The sequence below is a fragment of the Equus przewalskii genome, chromosome 15, assembly GCF_037783145.1.
Source record: "Equus przewalskii isolate Varuska chromosome 15, EquPr2, whole genome shotgun sequence".
NCBI lineage: Eukaryota > Metazoa > Chordata > Mammalia > Perissodactyla > Equidae > Equus > Equus przewalskii.
The window spans coordinates 53049980-53077916 of NC_091845.1; the positions used below are offsets into that span (position 1 = coordinate 53049980).

At 45.9% G+C, this 27937-nt stretch overlaps 1 protein-coding gene and 1 long non-coding RNA gene across 12 annotated transcripts in view; one reads left to right on the forward strand and one right to left on the reverse strand.

Annotated features, from left to right (window-relative positions):
• Positions 1 to 5883: 5883 nt before the first annotated feature.
• LOC139076183 (uncharacterized) lies at positions 5884 to 27529 on the forward strand. Of its 2 annotated transcripts, none has more exons than XR_011527527.1 (3): positions 5884 to 6123; positions 22877 to 23033; positions 27167 to 27529. It is a non-coding gene; the product is annotated as an uncharacterized lncRNA (long non-coding RNA). The 2 variants fall into 2 exon arrangements; XR_011527526.1 differs by lacking the exon at positions 27167 to 27529 and adding an exon at positions 23578 to 27124.
• Positions 25415 to 27937, reverse strand: part of CNOT10 (CCR4-NOT transcription complex subunit 10) — a 77710-nt gene continuing 75187 nt past the window's right edge. For all 10 annotated transcript variants that reach the window (XR_011527525.1, XR_011527524.1, XR_011527523.1 and 7 more), the window contains 2 exons: positions 26830 to 26905; positions 25415 to 25855 (listed from right to left, as the gene is read on the reverse strand). Coding sequence is in view for 6 of the 10 variants with exons in the window: in XM_070577391.1 (XP_070433492.1) it covers positions 25704 to 25855; positions 26830 to 26905 (228 nt within the window). In the remaining 4 variants the exon portion in view is untranslated. The remainder of the gene's footprint in view (positions 25856 to 26829; positions 26906 to 27937) is intronic.

Here is a 27937-nt window from a genome sequence, read left to right on the forward strand (position 1 = left end):
TTCTTGGAGGTGAGGAGTATTGACTGGGAAGGAGGATGAGAGAACTTTCTGGGGTAATGAAATGGAAATATATTGGTGTGTACATTTGTCAAAACTTGTAAATCTGCCATTTAAGATCTGTGCAAAATTTCACTGTGCGTAAATTATACTTCAATAAAAAGAAAGAAAAAAAATAACTTGGTGTCTAATCTGAACAACCCTACCTGGATCACACATATGAGAAAAAACAAAAACAAACTATGTCAACATTCCCAGCTCCTCCTCTGAATTTGTTCACCAGAATTCAGGTAGTTTTCCAGCGAAAGATCAACGTGGAAAGAGCCCTTAATTCAACCCAGCTTGGACAAAGGTGCTGAAGGCCCCAGGCTGCAGAAACAACTCCCTAAAGGGACAAAGCCGCTGTGGGGCCCAAGTGCTGTCCTGCCATGGGAAGAGCTTCCAGGCGCAGGAAGAGCCTGGCAGCCCCACTAGGAAGGCCCAAGTCCTCAGGTGCCCTCAGGAGCCCTCTGCTCCACAGTTGGAGCGGAATCCAAGCTCTGAGCATTCCCTGCAATATGTAAGGAGTGCAAAAATTATTATCACAGCCAAAACGTGTCAGTTATATCTCAGTAAAACTGGAAAAGACAAAACAGAGCTCCTTTGCCCATGAAAGAGAAGTAAACCTTTTATACTTTAAAGATTAGACAGAAGCTGCTCAGACTACCATGCTTTGCCAGTGTGAGTTTCTTGCTCGGTTTGGGACTGCCTGTAAACGTGGGCATGCTCGCACGTGAATCTACACACTCCTATAGAATTTTCTGCCACGCTGGCCTTGCTCCAGAGATGTTGTATGTATTTTTTGGTTTTGTTTCTTTTCCTTTCTTTGATTGTTTTAATTCCTTTTTTTTTTTTTTTTAAACAAAAACAAGAGGAAAACAGATGGGGGGAAAAGAATTGCCAGAAGGAAGATGGCCCCAGAGGGTCAGAAAAGGGATGGGCCAGACCTGCTGTCTCCCTCTCGGTTGGTCCCACCCACTAGCGTCTAAAAAGGTTTTAAAAAAAGAAAAAGAACTCAACAGTCCTCCTGGTCCTGTGACTCTAAAATATCTCGCAAGTGGAGAGCAGAGATGAAAAGTCAGCTGAGACCTCATGGAGAAGCAGGAAGGCGGTCAGTCCAGAAAGAGGAATCAAACTTGGCAGCGGTTGGTGGGTTAGTTTCCTGGGGACAATTGCTCAGAATAAGTCAAAAAGAAAAGAAAAAAGAAAGAGAAGGGGGGCAAAAAAGGTTTTGATTTCTCTTCATGGGGCAGCTTCCCTTTCTTTCCTTTCTTGAATTGACAGGACGTTGCCAGGAAAGAGGGCTGCAGTGTAAATTGTTAAATTAGCACATTGCTCATTTCCATTAAGACTTCCTTTACCATAGGTAGGAAAGAGGGAAATCCTTAAAGCAATTAATTTAACTCAAATTGTATAGAAATGCACTTATGATGTGTTAAAATCTGGTATAAAGAACAAATTAGAATGAGATTCCAATAAGGCTATATCTCATCCATGAGAGGAACAAGAACCACGTGTCTGGATGAAGAGCCAAAGACAGTCTCCTGCTATAAACTAGTATTAAAGTTTTCATTGCCATCTTAGCTAATAAACACCCTTTCTTAGCACAGGAGGAGCACACAGCCTTCTAGGTTTTTTGGGGGTTTCTTTTTTTGAGGAAGATTAGCCCTGAGCTAACTACTGCCAATCCTCCTCTTTTTTGCTGAGGAAGCCTGGCCCTGAGCTAACATCCGTGCCCATCTTCCTCTACTTTATATGTGGGACGCCTACCACAGCATGAAATGCCAAGCGGTGCCATGTCCACACCCGGGATCCGAACCAGTGAACCCAGGGCGGCTGAGAAGCAGAACGTGCGAACTTAACCGCTGCGCCACTGGGCCAGCCCTAGCCTTCTAGTTTTCCCTCCACGAGTTACCATTAGGGAGGACATATAACCTTCCCGAATCCTGAAAATATAGCATTTTGTATTTTAATAAGTAACCCTTTTTTTAAAGAAACCAAGGCTGAAATTATGTACGCAGTAAATTTGCATTCTTTCTCGAATTCATCTGTAACCATTTTCCCAGATGACACTAACCCTGACACTCTCTCAGACCTGGAGTTGCAGGTTAGACCACGTTTCCATCCGAGCGACTTTGCAACTCCTTTGTATGAAACTTTAATTAAATATTTGGTGCACCCACTTGTTTTGATGTCAAAATTGCACCTTTCACCGTCATCCTCAGGGTGCATTCACATAATTTTTAAATACATAAATCACCAGGGTATTTTTTTAAACATTAAACAAACATTATAGCACAATTACTATTGTGAACCGTGGGACTTGGGGGGGGGTGGGCAGCCTAACAGACAACCGTTGAATCATTGCTTGCATCCTGCCAGTTGAGGGGGTGGAGCTCCACTCACTGGGCCATCTCTTGACTCTCCCCTGACTCTGGCCTTGGAATCATTAACAGAAGTGTGTCAGCTGCTTTCAACAACCCAGAGTTCAGAATAGCAACAAGTCAGGTGATACAATGTAAGCGCTAGTCATCTAGAAGTTTATAGACTACAGCAGGGAAACTTGAATCGCACATGTGAACGGTAAAAGTCAATATCCAGCTTTGGTAGTTAAAGGTACTTCAGAGCTCAGCTAGGCTTACATCCCAGTTCCACCACTCCACTGCATGACCTTGGGCAAGTGACTTGACCTCTCTGTGCCTCAGATTTCTCATGCATATAACGGGACTGATACAAGTACCTATCTAGTCCATCAGGGTTAAATGAGCTACTAAATCTACAGTGCTTAGTATAATACCAATCACATGTAAGTGCTCAAGCACACATTTAAATATTAGTTTTTTATTATTATTGTCAGTATTCAGCAGAGTGCTTTGCAAACTGCCTGCCTACTCACTTAAGTTTGTCATTGCCTAATCGCCACCCTTCACTGGACCTCTGCTCCTCACACAACCAGTTACATCCTCCTGCCCGTCTGTAATAGAGAGTTGCGATCTCGCCTCCTGTCACTCGCAAGACCCCACAGTGGCTGCCTGTGGCCCGCCATGTTTAAGCTAAGCTCTCAGCCTAGACTTTCGAAAAGGAAACGTGTCTTTCATAATAAAGGGGCAAAAAACTATAAAAGTTGTTTTTCAAATAAATAGAGCAGAAAATCCAATGATACATAAATGAGTACATACTGTTAAGCCTAACCACCGTCTTCCAACCTTCACTCATTCACCTGCCCCAGACTGCAAGGGCTGCCCCTTACCTGAAACAGTGAACTCCAACTGCTTAACCTGAAGGTCAAGGACCTCTCTGCTCTGTCCCAAATCTCCCTTTCCACTCTTCCACACAAGCGCTGCCCACCACCCGTTTACACCCACACCCAATGGCTTAAGGCTCATTATGCTTTCTGCCTGGTCCTGGCTGTTTCAGCTCAGCCTCTCCTTCACTCCCAGGGCTTTCATTGAGGGGTGGGGTCTAGTGCCCCTCCCCTAGAGTCTGGACTGGCTCCTGGCTACTTTGACCAATAGAATATGGCAGAAGTGATGCTATGCCAGTTCTCGGCTCAGCCTTTAAAAGAACTGGCAGCTTCCACCTTGGTCTCTGAAAGACTGAGCCACCATGTAAGACTACTTGGAGAGTCCCTGAGTCTACATGGAGAGGGAAAGGGGCCCATTTGAGCCCAGCCTCCCAGCCATCCCCACCAAGGTGCCTGGCAAGTGAGTGAAGCTATCTTGGAACCTCCAGGCCATCCCAGCCTGAATACTACCGAGTTGGTGCCATGGGGCATCACATATCTGAGGCAGCCTGAATTCCTAATCCACAAAATAGTGAAGTGGAATAAAATAGGTGTTGTTTTAAGCCACTACATCTTGGGATCTTTTGTTAGACAGCGATAAATTATCAGGGCACTTGCACGCCAGCCTACCCTATATTCTCTGCCAGATTAATGTCCCTAAGGTTCTTCTCTCTTTTTTTAAAACAGCTTTATTGAGGTATAACTGACATACAGTAAATCAACTACACACATTTAAAGTATACAATTTGATAAGTTTTGATATGTGGATTCCCCCATTAAAACCATCACCAAAACCAAGAGAATCAATATATCCATCACCCCCGAAAGTTTTCTTGGGCCCCTTGAGGATCCCTCTATTCAACCCCTCCCCAGGCAACAACTGATCTACTTTCTGTCACTATAGATTAGTTTGCATCTTCTAGAGTTTTATATAAATGGAACCATATAATATGTATTCTTTTGTACATAAGAACATAGTTTTTTTTAGGCGGGTGGATCTGGCTTCTTTCGTTCAGCACAACTACTTTGATATTAACCCATGTTGCTGTGCATACGAGTAATTCATTTCTTGTTATTGCTGAGTAGTATTTCCATTATGTGGGTATATGTTATCCGTTCACCTATTGATGGTCATTTGGGTTGTTTTCAAGTTTTGGCTATTGCAAATCAGGGTGCTATGAACACTCACATACAAGTCTTTGTATGGACAAGTATATCCCTTTTTTTTTTTTTTTTTTTGGTGAGGAAGATTGGCCCTGAGCTACCATCTATCACCAAGCTTTTGCTTGAGGAAGATTGGCCCTGAGCTAACGTCCGTGCCAATCTTCCTCTATTTTTTGTATGTGGGATGCTGCCTCAGCACGGCTTGATGAGTGGTGTGTAGGTCCTTGCCTGGGATCCAAACCCACCAACCCTGGGCCACCGAAGCACAGTGTGTGAACTTAATCACTATGCCACCAGGCTGGCCCCAAGTATATCTTTTCTCTTGGGAAAATGCCTATGAGTAGAATGGCTGGATCCTATGGTAGGTGTATGTGAACTTTACAAGGAACAGCAAAATGTTTTTAAATAGTGGTTGTACCATTTGACATTTCCACCAGAAGCACATGAGAGTTCAATCTCATCTGCATCCTCACCAACACTTTGTATGGTCAGTTTTGTTTTTTATTTAGTTTTAGCCATTCTAATAGGTGTATGGTAATATCTCGTTGTGGTCTTCATTTACTTGTCTCTAATGTCTAATAATGTTGAGCTTCTTCTCATGTGTTTATTTGCAAATCACAGATCTTCTTTGGTGAAGCGTCTGTCCAAAGCTTTTGCCTTTTTTTAATGAGTTGTTTGTTTTCTTGTTATTGAGTGTTTTCTTATTATTTGGGAGTCCTTTACATATTTTGGATATAAATACTTTACCAGATACACGCTTTGCAAAAATTTTTCTCCCAGTAGCTTGTGTTTTCCTTCTCTTTTGAATGAAATTTAAGTTCTGACAAAGTTCAGTTTTTCAATTTATTCTTTTATGGATTTTGCTTTTAGTGTTGTAGCTAAAAAAATATTTCTCTAGGTCTTATTTTCCTTTTCTATAAAATTGGGATAAAAGTAGATCCTAGCTTCCTGGATGATTATGAGGATTAAATGAGATAATGCTTTTAAAGCGTTTAGCTCAGAGCCTAGTACATGGTAAAGCTCAGACAGTGATAGTGATCTGTTATTATTCTTACTACTAATACTTTTTCCCTGCAAATGCTTGGATTGTCTATCATCTGAAATGTCCTAACTGTCCATCTGCATCCATCTCAAGCCACCTATCCTCTAAAGGCTGACTCAAAGTCCATTGCTTTTCCATAACCCTGAGTCAGAAGTCATTTCTCCTCCTTGCCGCCTCCCGCCCCCATTGCACTTTAGCTGTTAACTCCGTCCTGAGATTGAACGCTTTCACCTGTGGGGGTAGATCGTCGTAGCAGTAGTCCTCTAGTTGTTCCTGCCTCCCTGTATCATGTCTTTTGGTACTGTCCTCTCACAATGACTGGCATGGCCATGTGATCTGTGTTGGCCAATGGGACAGTAGCAAATGTGACCTAAGCAGAAACCTGAAAGTGTTTGAGCATTTGGAGCTTGCCCTCTTGCTGCGCTGGAACTCCTGCGACCACCTGGGCCAACCTGCTGGAGGATGAGAGACTTGTGATCCAGTTTCCCCCTTCACTCCACTGACAGCCGGCCAACTAATGAACATGTGAGTGAGACCATGTGGGAACAGCCAGCCTCCAGCCTACCTGCCAACTGACCAGAGGAGTGATTTCCCAAAGGTAATACAGTGAGGAAGGAGCCAATAGGTGAATTCACTCAATGAATATCTATTGAGCACCCCTATGTGCCAGGCTTTGGGAATGCAGGAGTGAACCAAATAATAACTGCCTTGAAGGGGAAGAAAGACAGTGTGCATACAAATGAAACTGGAGTGTATAGGCTTCATCAGTGCTGTCAAGCAAAGCTGGGTCCAGGGACAGAGAGTGATGGGGGTGGGGTGAGGTTTTAGATGGAGAGATCAAGGAAGGCCTCTCTGAGGAGGTGACATCTGAGCAGAGATCAGAATGAGGTGAGGGATCTAGCCATGTAGATATCTAGGAGAAGAGAGCAACAGGCAGAGGGAACCGCAAATGAAAGACCCCGGAGTGGGAATATGAGAGACTTGTTTGAGAAACAGCAATGTTGCCACTGCTGTAAAACACAACGAACGAGGAGGAAACTGGTGGAAAATAAGATCGGAAATGAAGTCCAATTATGTATGGCCTCATAAGTCAAAGTTAGAACTTCGGATTTCGTTCTGGGTGATGGGAAGCCAATAGAGGGTTAAGAGTAAAGGAGTCACATGACCTGATTAATGTTTTAGAAGGATAATTTGGGCTGTGTAGAGAATAGATGGTGGGGGGTGGCTAGAGGGGAAAGAGTGGAATCACAGAGGCAGATGGATGCTGGTTATGGCCTGGATCGGGGTGGTAGCAGTGGAGGTCGTGAGGGGTGGTCGAGTTCAAGAGACTGTATTTTATGGACTCTAAGACCCCACTGATTGTAAGATACACTCTGACCATCCTAAAACAGAGCCCCAAATTCTTTGACACTCCTTTTATGGAGAGGTTGGTGGTCTGTGTGTCTTCCGCTAGAATCTGGGCAGGCTTATGACTGCTTCAAGCAAGAGAGTACAGTGAAGCGATGCTATGTGACTTCAGACGATGTCATAAAACACATGCAAATTCTGCCTTGCTCAGTGGTACACTCGCCCTGGCAACCCTGAGCTGCCATAATAGAGAGGCCGTGTGGAAAGTCCACGTGAAGAAGTCCCAAGAATATATAAAGATGATTAGATAGATAGATAGACAAATAGACAGACAGATGATAGATAGATGTCCAGTGAGCCCCAACTATTCATGTCATCCCAACCAAGGAACCAGACAGGTTGAGTGAAGTCGTCTCCAGATGATTCTAGCTTCAAACTCTTCTAATCATCCCAGCCATTCAAGTCTCCCAGCTGAGATTTCGGGCATTGTGAAGTTGACACAAGCCATGCCTTGTCTGAATTCCAGATGCACATAACCTGTGAGCATAGTAAAATGGTGGTTGTTTTTGTTGTTGTTTCTTTTCTTTCCCCCAGAGCCCAGCACCTAGTTGAATATTACAGTTTTAGGACATTCTAGTTCTTCTATGTGGGACGCCGCCACAGCATGGCTTGATGAGAGGTGTGTAAGTCTGCGCCCAGGATCTGAACCAGTGAACTCTGGGCCACTGAAGCAGAGCACTCAAACTTAACTACTTGGCCATGGGGCCAGTCCCTAAAATGGTGGTCATTTTATGCAACTAAATTTTGCTGTGGTTTGTTAGGCAGCAATGGATAACTGGAGCATATACCATTATTACCCACCACTAAAAAACCACTACCAGTTTAATATTCTACACCATCAATCCCAATTTCAGAAACATTACCATATGAAAAACTGTGCCTCTTCAAATTGATGAAATACACTATATTTGGGGGGTTTTCTGGTTTTTAAATTTTATTCAATTTATTTAAACTGAACAAATGAACAAAACAGTTCACTTATTTCTCCTACTCCCACCACCCCCTGCCCTTTAGAACCGCCAATTTGTTCTCTGTATCTATGAGCTTGTTTTTGTTGGGTTTTTTTTTTTTAAAGATTTTTTATTTTTTCCTTTTTCTCCCCAAAGCCCCCCGGTACATAGTTGTATATTCTTCGTTGCGGGTCCTTCTAGTTGTGGCATGTGGGACGCTGCCTCAGCGTGGTTTGATGAGCAGTGCCATGTCCGCGCCCAGGATTGGAACCAACAAAACACTGGGCCGCCTGCAGCGGAGCACATGAACTTAATCACTCGGCCACGGGGCCAGCCCCTGTTGGGTTTTTTTTGTAGATTCCACAGATATAAGAGTGATCCTATGGTATTTATCTTTTTCTGTCTAACTTATTTCACTTAGCATAATGCTCTCAAGGTCCGTCCATGTTGTCGCAAATGGCAAGACTTCATTCTTTTTTATGGCTGAATAATATTCCATTGCATATATCTATATGCCACAATTTCTTTATCTGTTCATCCATCAGTGGACACCTAAGTTGTTTCCATGTCTTGGCTGTTGTGAATAATGCTGCAATGAACATGGTAGTGCAGATGTCTTTTTGAATTAGTGTTTTCGTATTGTTCCGATAAATATGTAGAAGTGGAATTGCTGGATCATATGGTAGTTTTATTTTTAAATTTTTGAGGACCCTCCATACTGTTTTCCACAGTGGCTGCACCAATTTACATTCCCACTAGATTGCACAAGGGTTCCCTTTTCTCCACTTCTTTGCCAACACTTCTTTCTTTTTTTTCTTTTTGGTAAGAGCCATTCTAATAGGTGTGAGGTAATGTCTCATTGTAGTTTTGATTTGCATTTCCCTGATGATTAGTGATGTTGAGCATCTTTCCACGTACCTATTGGCTATGTGTATGTCTTCTTTAGAAAAATGTCTATTCAGATTGTCTGCCTTTTTTTTTTTTTTAGGAAGATTAGCCCTGACTAACATCTGCTGCCAATCTTCCTCTTTTTGCTGAGGAAGACTGGCCCTGAGCCAACATCCATGCACATCTTCCTCCACTTTATATGTGGGACACCTACCACAGCATGGTTCACCAAGTGGTGCCATGTCCACACCTAGGATCCAAAGCTGTGAACCCTGGCCTGCCGAAGCGGAACGTGCGCACCCAACCACTGTGCCCTGGGCTGGCCCCTGTCTACCCATTTTTTAATTGGATTGTTTCTCTGTTGCTGTTGAGTTGTACGAGTTCTTCATGTTTTTTGGATATTAGCCCCTCATCAGATATATGATTTGCAAATATTTTCTTCCAATCAGTAGGTTGCCTTTTCATTTTGTTGATGGTTTCCTTTGCTGTGCAGAAGCTTTTTAGTTTGATGTAGTCCCGCTTGTTTATTTCTGCTCATTGCCTTTGCTTTAGGTGTCAAATTCAAAAAATCATCTCAAAAACCGATGTCAAGGAGCTTACCACCTACGTTTTCTTCTAGGACTTTTATGGTTTCAGGTCTTATATTCAAGTCTTTAATCCATTTTCATTAATTTTTATGCACAGTGTAAGATAGTGGTCCAGTTTCAGTCTTTTGCATGTGGCTGTCCAGTTTTCCCAACATCATTTATTGAAGAGACTGTCCTTTCTTCAGGGTATATCCTTGGATCCTTTGTTGGAAATTTTGTTGTTGTTAGTGCTGTGGAGTCAGTTCTGACTCCTAGTGACCCTGTGTCTGGCAGAGTGGAACCCTGCCTGGTTTTCTTGTCATCCTCTCACCTTCTGGCGCTGTATCAGAGAATGCTCCGCTACTATTCATGGCCAACTTTTTGGAAGTGGGTGACCAGGTCCTTCTTCCTAGTCTGTCTTAATCTAGAAGCTCTGCTGACACCTGTCCACCATGGGTGACCTTGCTGGTATTTGAAATACTGGTGGTGTACCTTTCAGCATCACAGCAACATGCATCTGCCACTGTAGGACAATCAAAAGATGGGTGGTGTGGTTCTCTGACCTGAAAATGAACCCAGGCTGCAGTGGCGAGAGCACTGAATCTTAACCACTGGACCGCCAGGGTGGACTCTTGTAAATTAACTGATCATACATGTGTGGGTTTATTTCTGGGTTCTCTATTGTGTTTTACTGATCTATGTATCTGGTTTTTTTTGTTTGTTTGTTTGTTTTTAAAGACCGGCCCCTGAGCTAACATCTGTTGCCAATCTTCTTTTTTTTCCTTCTTCTTCTTCTTCTCCCCAAAGCCCCGCCCTAGTACATATTTGTATATTCCAGTCGTAGGTCCTTCAGGCTGTGTTATGTGGGATGCCACCTCAGCATGGCCTGATGAGTGGTGCCATGTCCACACCCAGGATCTGAACCAGTGAGACCCTGGGCCGCCGACATGGAGTGTGTGAACTTAACCACTCAGCCACGGGGCTGGCCCCTATGTGTCTGTTTTTATGTCACTACCATACTGTTGGGTTTTTTTTAAGATTTTTTAAATTTTTTCCTTTTTTCTCCCCAAAGCCCCCAGTATGTAGTTGTATATTCTTAGTTGTGGGTCCTTCTAGTTGTGGCATGTGGGATGCTGCCTCAGCATGGCCTGATGAGTGGTGCCATGTCTGCGCCCAGAATTCGAACCGGTGAAACCTTGGGCCGCTGATGCAGAGTACGCTAACTTAACCATTCGGCCACGGGGCCGGCCCCATACTGTTTTGATTACTATAGCTTTGTAATATAGTTTGAAATCAGGGAGCATGTTGCCTCCAGCTTTGTTCTTTCTCAAGATTACTTTGGCTACACGATATTTTGAAAGAAGAAAGGAAGGAAGGGAAGGGAAGAAAGAAAGGGAGGGAAGAAAGGGAGAGAAGAAAGGAAGGAAGGGAGGGAGGTAGGAAGGAAGGAAGGAAGAAAGAAAGAAAGAAAGAAAAGAAAGAAATAGAAAGGGGCCGGCTCCGTGGCCGAGTGGTTAAGTTTGCGCGCTCCACTTCGGAGGCCCAGGGTTCGGATCCTGGGCGCGGACATGGCACTGCTCATCAGGCTACATTGAGGCGGCGTCCCACATCCCACAACTAGAAGGACCTGCAACTAAGATATACAACTATGTACAGGGTGGTTTGGGAAGATAAAGCAGAAAAAAAAAAAAAAGAAGCTTGGCAACAGTTGTTAGCTCAGGTGCCAATCTTAAAAAAAAAAAAAAAGGAAGAAATAGAAAGAAGAGCCAGTAAGATTTGCTGATGGGTTGAATGAGAGAAAGATAAAAGTCAAGAGGTAGGCATGGGAGTAACTCCCAAGTTTTTGGCCTAAGCAGTTGGGTAAATGGTGGTGCCATTTTCCGAGCTGAAGAATGCTAGGACATTGAATGAGTTTATGCTGATACCGGTACCAGGAGGACTGTGCAGTTTACATGTAGGACAGGAAACCGTTCCTGAAGTCCTGACTGGGCTGCTCCCCGGCCTGTGTGCCGTCAGATCTGTTCCTTGCCCTCCCCTGCTCTGTGCTGTATGACAGAGGGGCTGAATCTTGCAGCTGGTATCACTTCTCAGGTGCCTGAGGCAGTTGGCTTCTGGTTGGGTTTGGCCAATAGGAGCTGGCAGTTGATTACAGAGTGGGAAGAAAGGAAAAGCCAGGGTATTTCTCCCCCTCTCTCTGTGGCATGGGCAGCAACTCCGGTCTCCAGCCGTGGCTGCATCTCTTCCACGGCTCCAGCTCCAGGCCTGTTGTGGTTTCAGCTTCCAGCAGGTGACCTCTGGGTTCTGGTAACATCATCCCTTCCTTTGACCCTCCAGCCGAGGAGTGGCAGCAGCTTCCTGCTCTAGCTGACCTCTGGATTCCATCACCTGTCCAACCAAATCTCTCCGTTAAATCCCTCTGTCGTAAATATGTACAGTCATTTCTGTTTTCTTGCGTTGCCCCTGGCCGTGAGACTGTGGGCTGAGGACTTACGTGAAAGCGTACAGGCTCAGGTGAGAGGCAAACACCTTGCACTACCCCACCCTGTGCAGACTCCCAGGCTCCAGGGTGTTTACCAGCCCCTCACCTTGGGATTTGCTCATTCCTGACCTCTGTGCTTTTGTACCAGACATTCCCTCCGTCTGTGTGTAGTACATGGTTTCATGCATCCGTGGCAATCTCCTCTTCAAATCCCAGCTCAGAAAACCCGGCCTCCTCTAAGCTTTTTAGCAATGACTCACCTGTTGAACCTTTGCTCAATGTGCACTTGCTGAAATATTGCCCAATACTTGCATACTGCCTTCTCCCTCTGTGCTTTGGCGGACTGGCCCCTCTACCATTGCTTACAACTCCCTTTTACTGCAAAACTTCTACTCAGCCTTCGAAACCCCTCCAAGTGTCCCATCTGGGGAGTAAGTCACTTTTGGTAGGTTCCCTCCCCAGACTGAGACAAAAACTCCCACCTTTGTGCTGTCATCTTGGTTCCTGTCAAACCACACTACAGTAATTTTATACATATCTGTCTCCCACAGAAAACTGCCAGCGCCTTGGAGGCAGGGGCTGAGTCACAAACTCTGGTATGGGCACTAGTGGCCTCAGTGACCCTTCATTGCATGCTGGCTGCTGGACGCATGGATGACCAGGGGTTTTCAGTGATTGCAAGCAAATGCCTCAGGTCTTCCCAGTCTGGTTACGAGCTTCTCCTAGAGGGAGTTCTCATTCTTGTGCAGCCTGTTGGTACCTATCTTAGGGCATTATCAGGCAGGAGGAAACCAACAAATGTTGGCATCAGACACAAACATTTTATTTCCCTACATACTACCCCTTTTTTTTTTTTTAGCTTTTTTCTCTTCTTAAGTTCCTTCATTTAGTTTTACTTATTTTTCTTTTTGTTTACTTTGCATTTTGAAAAATTTTTTTTTGAGGAAGATTAGCCCTGAGCTAACATCTGCTGCCAATTTTCCTGTTTTTGCTGAGGAAGACTGGCCCTGAGGTAACGCCTGTGCCCATCTTCCTCTACTGTATATGTGAGACGCCTACCATAGCATGGTTTGCCAAGCGGTGCCATGTCTGCACCTGGGATCCAAACTGGCGAACCCCAGGCTGCCAAAGGGGAACATGCGAACTTAACCACTCTGCCACCGGGCCGGCCCCACGTTTTGAAATAATTTTAAGTGTAGGGAAAAATGACAATAGTAATACAAAGAAGTCCCATATATCCTTTACCCAGAGTCCCTAAATGTTAACATTTTCCCCCATTTGATATTATCACTCACCTCCCCCAAATATATGCATATATTATATATACATAATATCTATATATTATGGGTACATAACACATATATTACATGCACATCTAATATGTATATATTACGTATACATAATGTATATAACATGTATGTATTATATGTATTGTGTGTGTGTATGTATATACATATAAAATTGTTTTACTGAACCGTTTTCGAGGGGATACGTTGCCCCTCTATTCCTAATCACTTCCTTGGGCATTTCCTAAGAATACAAACATTATCTTATATAACCAAAGTACAGTTATCTAAATCAGGAAATTTAGCGTTGATACAATGCCATTATCTAATCCACAGACTGTATTCACATTTCACCAGTTGTAGCAATAATGTCCTTTCTGGGCACATTTGTTTCTCCCTTCCCAGGACGCCGTGCAGGATCCCATGCTGCCTACAGTGGTCCTGTCTCTCCCGTCCCCTTAATCTGGGACGGCTCCCCAGCTCGCCTTTGTCTGTCAGGACCCTGACATTTTGAGGCGTCCCGGCGAGTAGTTTTGTTTCCTCGCAGGTCTCAGAATGCCCCCTAAGATTTTACCTCTCACCACGTTGTTACCAAACCCTCTTCTCTTCTCGTCCAGACTCAGGGGAGGGACTCTTGGCAGGCCTTGTAAAACCTTAAATAAACTACATGAACAAATTCCACTTTGACCACTGTCTTGTTAAAATTCCTTAAAAAAGTTAACTCGTTGGGCCCAAAGCCCCTTAACAAAAGCCAGGCTGTACTTCTCCTAGGATTCACTGCTCCTCAAAGGGTTTTATGTGCTGTTTAATGATTTTTCACAAATAGTTTTTCTTGCCCTTAAAGTTGGATTAATTGAATTTTAATTCAGAAGGATCACCCTCTGAAAAAAAGAAACAGTGGCTGTGCAGGTCGAGTTAGGGCCGCTGGACCTAATTAGGCCTTTTTCAAGCAGAGCGGGATTTCGAAGGGTGGAAAATCCAGGTATGCAGCACCCTAGACACACCTCTATTTTGAATCGTAATGAAAAAATCCCCTTTTCCTTCTCCGCAAAGGAAAACCCAGATGGCCCAGGAAGGGAAACCAACGGCGGGAGCTTTCTCGGGCTCCATGGACTCACCCTCCCGAACTGCATTCTCCCACCTTTGACTCTGTGGGTGGGCCCGAGACCACTGGCCCAGGGCCCCTGTCGCCCGCCCTGCTCTTGGCTCCATGGTCTTCATTTGTCCTGACTCTTTCAGAACTTCTCTCTCATTTAAAAAAAAAAAACAACTTTTTATTTTGATTAAAAGTTCTTCTGAATTGCTAAACACAGTTGAAATTCCCTATCCCAGGACTACACCAAGAAAAGTCCAGACTTTCTCTCCTGAATCCTGGCCTCAATCTCAGCATCCTTAGCTGTTTCTGTGGTTCAGGCAGGTTTCCAGGGACCTTGAATCCTTTCGTTGTGTGACTTTTACTGAATGAATCTGTGGATGAGGGACTCAAGCTTGTCATTTCCTCCCAGAATCCTGCTATTTTCATGGGCAGCCTAGCCTGGATGTCAGCTAAAGTTGATAGATAGATGATAGATGGATAGATAGATGGATAGATGGATAGACAGATGGATGGATGAGAGAGAGAACACAATCCAGACCCAGAGTTCTACAAAACATTCTGGGCTTAAGTGGAGAAGACAATTATCACAGAAACGCCAGGCTAGCCAGCAGCCACTCCACTTTTGCGGCCTCTGAGGGGCTGACAGAGGCCAAATGAGGGGCTGCTAGTGACCTCAGATTCCTCATCCTGAAGCCACTTTTGGGTTTTTCACAGTGTTCTTATCAAAGGCTAGAAGGGAAGAAAAAGCCTATTTCCTTCTCTGGGAGAGAAGACTTAGAAAAGTCAGAGGCTCCAGACGAGGGACCGGCTAAAGGAGGCCCCTTTCCACCTACTCTTTACCCCTGAGCAGACTGCTTTTAACAGGCAGAAATCAGAAACTCAGGGAGCCACTCCTAAAATGGCTGGAGGCTAGAACACTGCGCAGCATTCCCTAGGGAAGCACGCCTCTGTAACACTGGCTGCAAAGTGAGCGGTACTCCCATTTTACAGATGTAGAAGCTGAGGTCCAGAGAGGGCGAGCAACCTGCACGCAGTCACACAGCCAGGAAGTCACAGAGCTGGGATTTGAATCCAGGGGTGTCTAATTCCAATACCCAAGACTTTCCCATGAACCCATCTTTCTTCCTTTCCCAGACTGTAGGAGAGAGCTGGATTCAGGATTTCCACATGGCATTGATAACAGCCTCTGTATTTACTTAATTTATTTAACCTTCAGCTATCTGGTATTTACTAGGTGCCAGGCACTGTTCTAGAGCTTATTTACATTTCAGATGTGGCACTTTAATGAAGAAAATCAACACAACTCCTCAAAACTGGGCTGAACTTATTGTAGACTTGGAAAATACTTTTTTTCTTTATGCAAATTTTCAGAGCTATTAACTTCTTAACTTTTTGTATAATATGGTCCACAAAGATCTTGATTATCTTAACTTTCCAGAAAACATCACATTGGTCTTCTGTTTTGACATATGTTGACTGGATGTTCCAGAGCTTTACAAATATGACTCATTTAAGCTTCGTAACAGGCCTATGAGGTTCATATTATTATGATCGCATTTTACAAATGAGGAAACTGCAGCACAGAGAGGTGAGGTAACTCGCTCAAGGTCACACAGGAAGTAGTAGAACTGGGATTTGGACCCGGGCAGTTGGGTTCCAGAGTCTGTGTGTTTCCTACCTTCCCTGAAGCCGGACAGATTGAGGAGGTGGAAAGGGCACGCAAGTAGATGCATCACAAACAAATTAGAAAGAAAGCAAAGTGGGATACCTCCCAAAATTTGTGGAAGGGAAATCATCTTTGCCCAGGTTGAGTGATGGGAACCTTACTGGGAGTCATGCCCGGGCAGTGTCTGGGCCCGTCGCCTGCCCCACCCTTCCTGAGGAGCCCTTTCCCATGGGGACAGCAGGAATCTTGTCTAAGCAGGCTTGCCCAACTACCCACTGTGGCATCGTGAGCCCCGGGTCCAAGCACTGGAAGGAGGCTCCTCTCTTCATCCCCCTCCCATCCTGCCCCCGCCAGACTCATAGAGCCCTGTGTGATCTCCAGGTCCCCAGAGGTCTCCCCCACCTGCAGATGGGTTAATCCCCACTCAGGACTGCTGTCCGCCCTGCACTTCACCAGACGGGGCCCAAGTGTGAGCAGCACGGCTTACCGCTGCCCACCGCTGCGGTACCTCTCCTGGTCCCAGCAGGTTTCCTCCAACAGGCATTTTTGGCTGTCGCCTGGGTCTGCACTTCCCATGTGTCCCAGAATCCTCCCCTTCCAGTGTTCAGTGCTAAAGAAAGCCACAGTAATTAAACGGCAATAGAAAGTTGAGTCTCTCAATCTGAAAAATGTGCCTTTTTAATTAATTTTTTTTGCTGAGGAAGATTAGCCCTGAGCTAACATCTGTGCCAATCTTCCTCCACTTTATATGTGGATCACCACCACAGCGTGGCTGACAAGTGGTGTAGGTCCGTACCTGGGATCTGAACCCAAGAACCCAGGCCACCAAAGTGGAGTGTGCTGAGCTTAACCACCATGCCATGGGGCTGGCCCCCATTTACTTTTTATTATTTATTTTTCCCTCCCTAAAGCCCCAGTACATAGTTGTGTCTACAGCTGTAAGTCCGTCTAGTTCTTCTGTGTGAGCTTGGCTACTGACAGACAGGGGTGTGGTTCTGAGCACAGGAACTGAACCTGGGCCACCAAAGTGGAGTGCGCTGAACTTTAATCACTAGGTCATCAGGGCTGGCCCTGGGCCTTTTTTTTTTGAGGAAGATTAGCCCTGAGCTAACATCTGCTGCCAATTCTCTCTCTCTCTCTCTTTTTTTATTTGCTGAGGAAGACTGGCCCTGAGCTAACATCCTTGCCCATATTCCTCTACTTTATATGTGGGACACCTGCCACAGCATGGCTTGCCAAGTGGTGCCATGCCCACACACCCAGGAACCGAACTGGTGAACCCCGGGGCCACCGAAGCCGTATGTGCAGACTTAACTGCTGCGCCACCAGGATGGGCCTTTTTTAGAAAGGGAAATTTGGATGTCTTGGTGCTTTCCTTACTGGGTTGTTTTGAGAGTGGTATGGGGACAGGGGTGGGGAAATCTAAACAGACAGGGAAGCCAGAGAAGAAAACTTTTTTTTTTTTTGAGGAAGATGAGCCCTGAGCTAACTACTGCCAATCCTCCTCTTTTTGCTGAGGAAGACCGGCCCTGAGCTGACATCCATGCCCGTCTTCCCCTACTTTATATGTGGGATGCCTACCACAGCATGGCTTTTGCCAAGCGGTGCCATGTCCACACCCGGGATCCGAACCTGCGATCGAGGCCACCGAGAAGCAGAATGTGCGAACTTAACTGCTGCACCACTAGGCCAGCCCCTGAGAAGAAAACTTTTTAAGAAACCACAGTTGTAGCTTCTGAGGAGGTGTCTTTCAGCTTGGAGAAGGGGGTGTCATGAATGAAAACAATGGGCCTTCTCCCCGTAAAAACGCATGAACGGTATCAAGAAATAATCAGATAAATCCAAGCAGAGGAAACTTCTCTAAGACCACTGGCCTGGAGCCCTCAAAACGATCAATGTGTGAGTGCCCAGAAAGGCTGGGGATGCTCTGAAGGAGAGTGACGACAACCACACGCAACGCGGGATCCTGAAGCGGCTCCTGGACCAAGGGGAAAAACAGCAAGAAAGGGCATCTGGGGGCAACCGAGGAAATTTAAATATAGACTGAGAATTATTAAATAAAATTATTCTACCAATGTTAAATTTCCTGGGAGTTACAATTGTTGCGGTTATGTAGAGAAAAGCCTTGGTCTTAGAGAGACAGGCTGAAGCATTCAGAGGCAAAGAATCATCGAGTCGTGTCTGCACCTTACTCTCAAAGTTCGTTTGAAAAAAAAGTGCAGAGAGAGATTGATGAGAGAGAGGTGTATGTGTGCGTGAGAGGCAGAGGGCGCACACTAAAGTGAACGTTGGCAAAGTGTTAACTGGTGAATCTAGGGCATAAAGGTGTACGTTAAACCACTTTTTCATCTTTGCTATATGTTTAATATTTTTCAAAATAAAAGGTTGAGGAAGATAAGGTGAAAGTTCAGAAATGCAATTCATAGCACTTTCTAGAGAACTGGTAGGAAACAAATAGACTCATTCTCCCCTTCCCCCAAATAACACAGACACACACCATGTTATACACGGACTTTCAGGGGAGCCACAAACGCTAAGGCCCTCCATGGAACCCCCAGAACCGCAGGGTCTGAGAACTGAGACTTCCCTGGCCAAGGACCCCTTGCCTTCCTTAAATCATAGGCTTCTCTCCCGCCAGCACCTAAGGCTGTCTGCAGTGTGACAGAGACACTTTCTTTCCTAGTTGTATTTATCAGGAACATGTCCCCTGTCATCAAGTCACCTGCAGCGGTCCCCTTCCCTGTCTGCACACCTGAAAGGACGCTTCCTCCGTGACGCCTGTTCCAATTCCTGGGTCCTGGTCTCCACGCTCAGTTTGGCCTGGAGCTCTGGGCTTGGGACTCTGCTCTCAGCTTGACTTCCGCCCTGGATGCCTGGCAATGTGTCTGTCTGGCCCAAAGCAGGTGCCTTGATGGAGTTTAAAAATCTCATTGACGGGACATGCAACGAGTGTTTTACACTGTGTCAGCACAGGAGAAATATTAATGCCTCCCAGTCAATTAACCCATTTCCCTGGCCCAATTACGACTTCACACCTTGTCCCTTACTTTTTAGGTGCTTCCAATTTAGTTGTGGAGATGAGACAGACACCCTGAATAGTTAGCTAAAATAATATTTGTCTTCACTGCTTCTCAAAACTCAGAGGCAGGAACAAACATAAGCCTCAGAATAGGGTGAAAAAGGTACCCACCTTTTCCCTTCACCTACAAATAAGGTAAAAATAAAGTTAAACAAAATAAATACAATGAAATAAGTAAATGATGAGATAAAATGAAAAGTAAATAATAAAGTGAAAATGAAAACAAAATAAACGAAATTAAATACAATTAGTAAAATAAAATATGAAATGAAATAAAAACGAAGTGGAATAAAATAAATAAAAACCAAATAGAAGGAAATAAGTAAAGTAAAATAAATACAACTAAATAAACATAAGCAAATAATGAACAGAAAAGGAAAGACTCAAATAAGCACGGTCGTCCCTGAAGGAAGCCGAGCGCGCTTGGCGGGCCGGCTCCCCCTGTCTAGGGCGCAGCCCTGGGAATCGCTCGGTCCCGGCGCGCGGCGCCCCTGGGCGGGCTGGGGGGTGGCTGTCCGAGCCGGGACCGCGGAGCCTCGCCGGGCGGAAGGGGTCCTCGGGGCTTGACAGTCCCCGCGTTTGCGGGGCTCGCTCGCCGAGCCGACCAGGCCGCCGGTAGGTGGCGCTCTGGGCCCCGAGGCCCACGCGCGGCGCCCGCGGGGAAGTCCGCTCGGCGCTGCCCGGGCTGCCAGGACCGCCGCCTTCAGCCCGCGCGTCTGCGCTCCGTGCGCCTTTGCCGTGGCGCCTCGGGCCGCCTCTTAACCCTTTGCGCCGAGGACCCTTTTCAGTAAAAATGTGCTTAAAACCCCCCAGCCCCTCCTCCACGGGCGGTCTCTCGGTTCCTCTCAGGATGAGCCACGTAATGGTTGGTTTGGAGCCCCTGCAAAGTATCACATCAAACGCACGGTTCTCGCCACAAGAACGTAAATGTGAAACTGGACTGGAGGATGGTTCATCCACGCCTTGATCTTCCCCGAAAGAGTAAGTTCTTTCAAATAAAATAATCTAAAGTGTAAATTGGAGTAAAAAAAAAAAATCACCTGCCTGGTGCCTCAGGGGAAAGGATACTCATTCAGAAAGTTCCAGAATAGCTACCTGTGGCTTTGCTAGGGATTAAATGATGGCAGAAGACAGTTGCAGGCGTCCTTTCCAACAGTCCCACAAGTCGCCAGCAAAGCTGTGCTGGGGGGAGGGGAGAGTTGGGGGTGGGGATGGGGACAAGGGGCCGCTCACATGCAAATGCAGCTGTGACAATCCGGCCGGGCGCCTCCGCGCCTCCGGGAAGCCGAGGCTGGAACAAAGCATTAGCATTTTCTACATGTGAAAAGCCCGCATTCCTGGGCGGGGAGGCCGCGAGGGCGCCGCCCCCCCCTTGCCATTCACACTCCGGACCACACAGAGCGCCTCTCGCGCCAAATGCTCGAAGGTTCGTTTCAGCTTTTCTTTTGACCCGGGCGATGCATACGAAATGTAGATATTTCCCTAAACGCCGGCTTTGACATTTAATGCGATCCTAAGTAGTCTGAAATGTGGACGGGATTAGGAGGCGGCTTGGGGCCCACAGGAACACTTGGCCAAATCCTCCTAAATCCTCCAGGACAATTGTTTGTCACCACACGGATCCCCTTTGCCCCAAATGAGGGGGCTAATGAACTTCCCTGCCTCCTCCCGTGGCACCCCGGACTCCTACCCCAGAGCCTGCATTTCTGCCCTGTTCTTCGCAGGGAGGAAGGCAAGCTGAACGTGTAAACTGCTTGCTTTGTGTATGTTGGGTTTCGTTACTTGAGGCTGGGCCAGCTGAGTTTGACCAGTACCCCACCCATCCTGGGCCACTATTTAACTCTCCCTCGATAAGGCTCAGAGGGTCAAGGATGCTGAGGCCCTGTGAACCTTGGGATTATGTTAATAGGTCATCCCCACCTTGAAAGAAGTATGTCCTCTGACATTGCCAGGCCAAGAAAGGAAACATCACCAAAAATTCTGTTCAGCAGACTTTATTGTTCATCTAGAACAATCCACACACTGTATAATGCACAGCCCTGCTTCAAAGTACGTACTTGTAATCCAGGAAGGGGAAGAAAGAAGAAAATAGTTGACAAAGAGCAGAACATACTCTGTGCCTGCAGATTTGCCAAGTTATCACTGGGCTCAACAAAAGAGCCCACCAGCCCAGCACATGCCCTCGGTAAGCATGCGTGGAATGAATGAAGCATCTCCTTGGAGGTTAGGGACACAGAGAGGCAGTGTAAGATGGCTAGGATGTGGAAAGCGTGAAACTGGAAGTGAGAAAGTTCCAGGGAGTGGAGGAAACTGAAGCAACGCCCTGGGGGTGGGAAATGGTGACTCCTTTTGGGAGATGGCGGTTTGGATAACACATGTGGTGTAATGGGGCGCCGCGGGGAGGGAGCAGGGATGGATAGAAGCTAAGTCGGGAAAGAAGAGCAGTTACCGTGAAGAGACCTTGATGGTCTTCCTGAAGGAACCCCTGGGCAGGAGCCAGAGCTGCGCTGCAGGCAGTCACAGGCCACGGTGAGGATAGGGTGGGAGAAGGCACCTGGGGCAGGGAGGTTTGCGACATCTTGTCATCACAGGGTAAGGGCTTGGGCGAGGTAGGTGAGAATGGGATGACAACATAAGATGCCAGTATTTACTGAACTCCTGTGCACCAGACACTGTCACTTCCAAAGGGAAGGAGGTAGAGGGGCCGGCCCTGTGGCCGAGTGGTTAGGTTCGTGCGCTCTGCTGCAGTGGCCCGGGGTTTTGCCGGTTCAGATCCTGGGTGCAGACACGGCACCACTCATCAAGGCATGCTGAGGTGGTGTCCCACGTGCCACAAGTAGAAGGACCCACAACTAAAAATACACAGCTATGTACCGGTGGGCTTTGGGGAGAAAAAGGAAAAAAAAAAATCCAAAGGGAAGGAGGTAGTAATTCCCCTCAAGGAGTCGCTGCTCCCCACCACCCACCCGCAGTGCGGCCTCCACGGTGTCAGGGTGCAGGGAACGGCCTCTGCTTTGACAGCCTTTAGAGAACACAGTGAAAACGATGGAGCTCCCTTGTGAACATGCAGAGTTCAAGGCACATCCAGCAATAGTAACAATGACCAGGTCCTTAAACCTCATCCCACCCTATGAGGTGGGTACTCTCAGCATCCTCATTTAATAGGTGAAGAAACTGAGGCACAAAGAAGCAAAACAACTTGTTCCAGACCAAGCTTGTCCCAGTGGGAGAACCAAGATTTGAAGTCAAAGAGTCTGGCTAGAGGGTCCATGATGTCATCACTTTTCTCCAGGTGGCTTCCAAGAAGGGGCATGGATGGGGGGGGGGAGAGCGAGCTAACAGTGAGACAAAGCCAGTGGAGAGGGTGACTGGGCTGAGCGGGCCTTTCAGCAACAGGAGGGCTAAGTGAACTCACCTGCATTAAATGTCTACCGGGCACTCTGCATTCATCATCTTACTTTAATCCTTACATTGGGCCCTGAGGAAAGGTACCCTCATTTTGCAAACCGGTCAGAAGACCTCAAGAGAGATCAAGTCATTTGCTCAAAGTCACTTGGGTTGAGTAAGGGGCAGTGCTCCTGGCTAACCAGTCAGATAATGGACGCTGAGCGGTGGAAATATCAGGGCATGTTGTTATCAAAGGGTGGCAGGCTGTCGTGAAAGAGGTGGTGGAGCGGGAGCTGTATCCACGTGCAGGCTGCTGGAAGTGGATCAGGAAAGGCCACTTGAGGCTGCTGGGCCTAGACGCCCATCAGGACGGGGCTGGAGGAAAGCTCTGCAGGGGGCCATCCCATGGGATAAGGGCCAAGGGGCAAAATGGAAGGCTACTCCAGCTCTTCTGAGGGTTCATGCCTTGCAATTCTGGGGACAGCTGCAGCCACATTCTCACTGGGTCTATGAAGGGATCCATGAGGTATTTTGCTCCGTTTTGCAGATGTTGCAGCTGAACAGGTGGCGGAGCTTCAACTGGAGCTAATGGGGCTCTTCTCAGAATTCACAACCCCAGCAAATAAGATGCCATCCTTTGAGGCTGACGCCTATAACACCCATACCTGTTAAACTACAGAAAACCATATACCACAGAAGAAAAGGTATGTATCAGAAGAGACAAGAAGGGGGAAGAAATTGGGGATAGCTAGGAAAAACCTCAAGGAAGTAGCATTTAAAATCTTTTAGCATAGTTAGGATTATTTCAGTTAGCTGAGGTGGTGTTAACAAACGGGCAGGAAAAAGAGGTGGGAAGAAGCCTTCCTGGCTGATGCATCCAGTACAAACAGTCACGGAGGTGAGGACCTTCCGGTTAATGTGCGGGGTCTGCCACGGGTGGGCTGTGGAAGGCAAAGCTGGGCTGCTGGAATGTGAGTTTGACAACAAGGCACGGGATATAGTTCTCAGGCTGGGAAAACACTTAACTGGCCTCCTATTAAGACGTGCAGGGCCATCCCAGCAACGGCAGCAGACACTGTTAGTGATGTAACTTCTTTGCCAGCCTTCCCTGCCCCTCAGGATAGCTACATGACTTGATCTGAAAAAGGAGATGCAAGCTGAGGTCTGCTGGGGTCTTCTGGGGAAGCTTTGTTCCTGATAGTCCCCTATCAAGATCAGCTGCCTTTGCCCTCTTCTTCTTGCCTTCAGTGCAGATGTAACACTGGAATATCCTGTGACCATGGGGACAAAAGCCCAATGCTGAGGATAATGGTATGGAAAACAGAGCCGAGTCCCTGATGGCATCAGTGAGCACTAGAACCAAGGGCAGCAGTTGCCTACATACTTCCTTCTCAAGTGAGAGAAAAACAATCTCTGTTTGAATCATGGGTCCATTTTTTGCTACTTGCAGCCAAATGTACTCTTATTTAACACAGCAACCTGGGGCCTGAGCTGCCTCACTCCTATTCCTGCTTTCCCATAAACCAACCAGCAAGCAAGGAAAGTCCTAATTTCCTGAGACTTCTCCAAAGACGGACTGTCCCAGACTACAATTACAGGCCTCCTACTTCACACTACCAAGACCCTGTGGGGTCCCAGCAACTTATGAGGTCTGTGGACTCAGTCCCCAGAAAATGCCCAGGCTAAGAAACTCTGCCACCATCCTGCAGCATATGAGTGGGTCCCACAGTGCTCCTGGCTTGTCTGGGGCTTGGGAAAGCAGAGGCTGCAGACTTGAACCAAGACCAGTACAGCTTATGGGTCCTTCCCTCTTCTCAGAGAGGCCCAAGGAAAGAAGCTAGGCCACCTCTGCTTTTTTTTTTTGTTTTTTTGAGGAAGATCAGCCCTGAGCTAACATCTGCTGCCAAGCCTACTCTTTTTGCTGAGGAAGACTGGCCCTGAGCTAATATCCATGCCCATCTTCCTCTACTTTATATGTGGGACGCCTGCCACAGCATGGCTTGATGAGTGGTGCCATGTTCACACCCAGGATCTGAACCCTGGGCTGCCAAAGTGGAATGTGCAAACTTAACCGCTGCACCACTGAGCTGGCCCCTGACCTCTGTTTTCTGTATCCATCTGGAAAGAATCTACTCTGGGCATAAAACAACTGCAGTGTGACAAAAGAGCTAGAGAGTCCCTGTGCACATCCATCCCATGTTTAAGTGGAGCAAGATATTCCCCCTTCTCTGAGTCATTTATGGGCAATGCCTAGTTACATCACAAACACTCGGTTCTGGTAGATAGCCCTATCTAAACTCTGACTTCAGCAACAGAATAATTCAGATGAAGCTTCAGATAAATCACATGCTTATCCAAACACTCACCTCTCTAGCTGTGAAACTGAGGAACCACATAGATTCATAGATGCGGGTGTGTTACACTTACCTGTCTGAACTTGGTCTCCAAATTAGGGAAGTGAAGAGATGGAGACAGCAAGGGGATACTCCTAACAGGCAAGCTTTGATCAATCTACCAAGCATGATCGTAATTAGGAGGTCACCCAATTTTTCTAAAGCAAGTCTGTACTATGTTTCTTTCTTTCCTAAAGTTAGCAATCAACCATATGGACAAATTTTGGCCATGTCAATACCATAACACATCCCTGTCTCTTGGAAAAAAGCTTTTAAATTTTTGTTTGCATTTGCGAAGGGGTTAGCAGTGAACCTTGAACTCCCTGCTAACAGACTCCAGAACCAGGGTTTCTGCCTGAGGGTGTAGGAGGGTGAACAAGACCAGTGCTCTGAACCCTGTTTGTCTTCATTTGTGATTTTTAAGCAAACGACTCCTATCAGATCAGTCATCTCTCCTTAACCCAATTTTACTAGCCCTATGGGTTTTATTACACATTTTCTGGTCCTTTTAGTCATAACTAGGCATAAAACACATCAACGTCTCCTCCCCTTTGCCCCTGGGTCAGCTTCTGGACTGGCTACTCATCTATTGCTGAGGTTGCTCTCTCAATTTTTAAAACTTTAACACTAAATCTCAGATGTCAAAATACTCTAACAGTTGCAAGAAAGACAAACTATATTATACAAGACTGTTCTGATAAGACCATGTTTTAATTGCCTATGACACAGATACATCACACAATGGCTCAAAATTAATAGTCTAGCAAAGATCAAAGAAAAATTGATGAAAATGAGTTTGTGATTCCTTAATTTTAAGTAAGATTTTGGCAAAGAAATCAGGGGTTAGAATCATTTCAAAATTGTGTCTTCAAAACTAGCACCCTTTACCATCTGTCTTTTATTCATTTTGCTGTGATACAACTAAAAAGGCCCATAAATACTCCCCTGGGTCTCAGGTAACAGTTTTCAAAGAGCAAAATATCACTTTCTCTGTACAGTGAAAGGTGGCATTTGGATGGGCTGGATCGGGTGGACAGGCTGAAACACTGGCTTCTTTCTCATTTCAGAGAGTGTTTTCACTGCAGGGAGCAGCTGATTCCTTTTGATGATCTGTAAGGCCAGCTGGGTATTACCTATAAAAACACTTCTCATTAAAAAAAGCACATGACAATACCAGCATATACAAGGCAAGCCATCAGAATTCTGCAAGGGAGGTAGAAGAGGATCGAGAGGAGCAGTGGTCTGCAACTTTGCTACACACTGGAATCACAGAATGCTTCTGTCCCACGCCCAGAAATTCTGATCCAAGATGTCTAGGGTGTGACTCGGGTAACGGGATTTTTAAAAGCTCCCCAGCGATTCTAAGATATAGCTCAGGTTGAGAGCTTGCCTACAGGCAGACTGCACAGAAGAGGGGATCTAGGACCATGGATTAACCCTAATCATGCCCTTCAGGAGGCCAAGGCCTGCTGGGTGCGAGGCCCTTCTTCAGCTATAAAAAGAAGACAGCCTTGTAGGGATTCCCATGATCAACAGAGCTATGACTTAGAACTCTTCATGTTTCTGTCTCTTCTCATTTCTCCCCTTCACATCTCTCTTCTACTTCATGCTCGCTCTCACGTAGGGCCCGTAGCCTCTCTTCTAGTAAGTCACATCCTGGAGGCTGTATACGCCCCAGAGGCATGATCTGGATTTAGGTTTGGATAAATAACTCTCAGCAAGAACTGGCTTACTGTAAAACTCATTAATGACACTTGTTCAGAATACTACAGTGTATAGCTCAGAGCAACTGGTATGCTGACTCATGTTCTCAATTAGAGTCATTTGGCTGCCCAAGAGAAAGGTTAATTAGTAGGGATTAATTATAATTAAGTGTCAGAAGTTAGGCTGTTCTGAATTTTCACAGATAAAAGGATATATGCTTAACTTGCAAGAAGCAGGAATTTCTAAGATAACAAAAACTACCTGGTTACATTTTTGTTTAGAAGAACTTGATGGGTAATATCTTCAAAGAAAGCAAAGTTTCAATTTCTAAGAGAAAAAGCAGACACCAAAAATCTTTGGCTCTTTGAAGGAATACGGTCCTAACTAGAGAAGAATTACTTACCATTTTGCAGTTCAAGGTAGACTGCCAGTAAGATGGCTTCTGGGGGCACTTCTTTAGGATGGATCATTGAAGCCGCCTTTGCTCAAAACAAAAAAGACACCCATGAAAAACCAAGAGCTTAAGATACAAACTCCAAGTAATTCCAAAAAGAAAGAGCCTACCAATGATAAGTCGACAAACTTTTCAAGCTCATTCCCACACGACCTCCTAGGGACGACTATGGTTCTGCTCTGATGGCCTCAGTTGCCTTTGTCTTGATCTCTTCCAATTAAACTAGATGTAATTTTTAGTTAAATATTTATTTTCCCTTGCCTAATCCATAACGGGTTCTTAACAGGGGAAAGCTTTTCTTGCCTTTTGGTTTCATCTGCTTTGGGTGCTTCCTCTCCTCCTGGCTACATCTGGTGTTGAGATGGGTGACCAGACCTCCCGATTCCAGACTCCAGTCATCTATCCACGTTGGCCGGTGGCTCCTCACCACAGACACAGTTGCACTTACGTTAAAATGTGCATGCCCATTTGTTTTCCTAAGCAACAACTCTGTATTTTAAGCTGCAAGTTCCCAATGTTAGCAATAAAAATTCAAGCTTAAAAGGTTGGTAATATAGAAAAAAATGTACCACTAAGCATGTTCAATGTCCCCATTCTTAAGGACTGAAACAGTACAATTTAGTCAAATAAAATAATTTATTTGTTTATGTAACCTGCTGTCCTCTCCTAGTATCTGAGAGCCACATCATCAGCCAGCAGTTTCTCTCTGGTCTAATCCCGAGAAAAGGAAGCCTGGACCGCTCTGGTCGAGGGTGCTGAGATTCAGGTTTATTTCCTCAGTCCAGGCCTCTCTGGGCTGCAGCCTCTCCCTCACCCTACTATCAACTCAGTTCCCCAGCCAGTTTCAGGTGCTCATGTTTCCAGGCTGCTTTCTTCTTCTCTCAATCTAATTAGAAAGTGTACTTCTGCAAATACTTATTGACCAGAGGTTGGGGTGTGAGGGTAAGACAGAGACTCACCCTCATAATAAACAAGCAGGCAAATAACTAACAATAATCCAAACAAATCTCCCTAAATGCCTGGGAGAGAGGAAAGTGAATGTACTGTGAACATGAAG